We start from the raw sequence: 1,396 nt of genomic DNA, 5'->3' as shown, positions 1-1,396 counted from the left end.
GTCTTTCACGCAGCATACAGTGGTGTTGTGCATTTTGACCAGTTTATGGGAAATGTATTCTTAAAATGCATTCAAAATTCTGAATAATTTGTAATATATAATTATTCAAGGTATTTAGAAGTGCCCACGATAACAACATCGTGCATATTCATTACCGTGATATATCGCATTACCGAATACCTGCACAAGTCTAATGTCAATACATAAATGTATAATTTTATAAATCAAACTTTTCTTTGTGTTATTCACCTGCACAAGTTTGGTCATGACATACATTAATAAGATCCATTTATATTATAGTTTTAATCAGCTACATAACATTCACTCTAGACAAAAGTGAGAAAAGCAGCTCAACTTTTTAACAAAATACTCTTTCAAATACATCCAATGTAATGAACACCATTTCACCGAACTGTCACACACACACACACACACACACACTCACTCCATGTACCTGCATTGCTCGTCCATCCCCTCTGAATCTTTGCTGATGTCATCACTCATATAATACTTAAAACAATTCTACAAGAAAGCAAACAAATCCATATAAAACTCTAAAGAAGGATTAACTACTTGTCACTAAATCATGCAACTTACTACATAATGCAGGCATGAAAAAAAAACTCTTCGGTTTACATTTCTACTTTACATTTACATACACAAACACAATTAATGCACAGACTCACATACACATACCTTGCAGATGAGGACATTGAGCATAGGATGCCTGTAGACTGAGTCACGTTGGAAATGATTCACCTGCTGACCACACGCTGTGCAGTTCACCCTCTCCAGCTCATATCCTCCTAACACACAAACACAAATGAGTACCCCTATACCCTGACACACACAGCTACAAGTGTCCTTTCACACACTTCAGCTGCAACATGAAGGTTACACACTGTTAATGGAGATCCACAGAGAACCTTCTGAATTCTGCACTGAGAAAAAAATTATATTCTGCATAAGACAAGGTTTCAAGGTTAGCTGATAAGCCTTTTCTGGACACTGCATGCTTTGTTTCATTCTTGCTACAAACTGACTGGGTGCTTGGGAACATCTCAGACAGGATTTGAGGTGGCCATTATTAATATTTTTTTTCTGGGAACACTTTTAATTAACAAAAGTATCACCATCAGTTTGGAAATTTTAGTTAAATAAAAGGACACTTTAATCAAAGATAGAGGTTGGCGATTAGACCAAAATCAAAATCATAAATCAAGTAGTTTTATTTCACGATAACCCTATTTAAAATCACAATTTTAATTTATTAAACCTATGTTAATGTAAAATAAAACACTGCACAGTCTTCACTGTATGAATTAAATATACATCGATCCTTATTAGGGCTGTCGCGATTTGTCAATTTTATTCGACTATTCGATTTTTAAAAATC

General features: G+C 34.7%; 1 protein-coding gene across 4 annotated transcripts in view; it reads right to left on the bottom strand.

Moving 5' to 3' along the window:
- LOC107733220 (transcriptional regulator ATRX-like) overlaps window positions 1-1,396 on the bottom strand; it is a 36,345-nt gene that overhangs the window by 24,180 nt on the left and 10,769 nt on the right. For all 4 annotated transcript variants that reach the window (XM_016544763.1, XM_016544764.1, XM_016544766.1 and 1 more), the window contains exons 7-8: window positions 697-806; window positions 455-522 (exon numbers count right to left, since the gene is read on the bottom strand). In XM_016544763.1, the coding sequence (XP_016400249.1) occupies window positions 455-522; window positions 697-806 (178 nt within the window). The remainder of the gene's footprint in view (window positions 1-454; window positions 523-696; window positions 807-1,396) is intronic.

The sequence above is a fragment of the Sinocyclocheilus rhinocerous genome, unplaced genomic scaffold, assembly GCF_001515625.1.
Source record: "Sinocyclocheilus rhinocerous isolate Xijiao unplaced genomic scaffold, SAMN03320098_v1.1 scaffold4356, whole genome shotgun sequence".
Lineage (NCBI taxonomy): Eukaryota > Metazoa > Chordata > Actinopteri > Cypriniformes > Cyprinidae > Sinocyclocheilus > Sinocyclocheilus rhinocerous.
The sequence above is the reverse complement of the archived record's forward strand: the minus strand, read 5'-3'. Positions and strand labels throughout refer to the sequence as shown.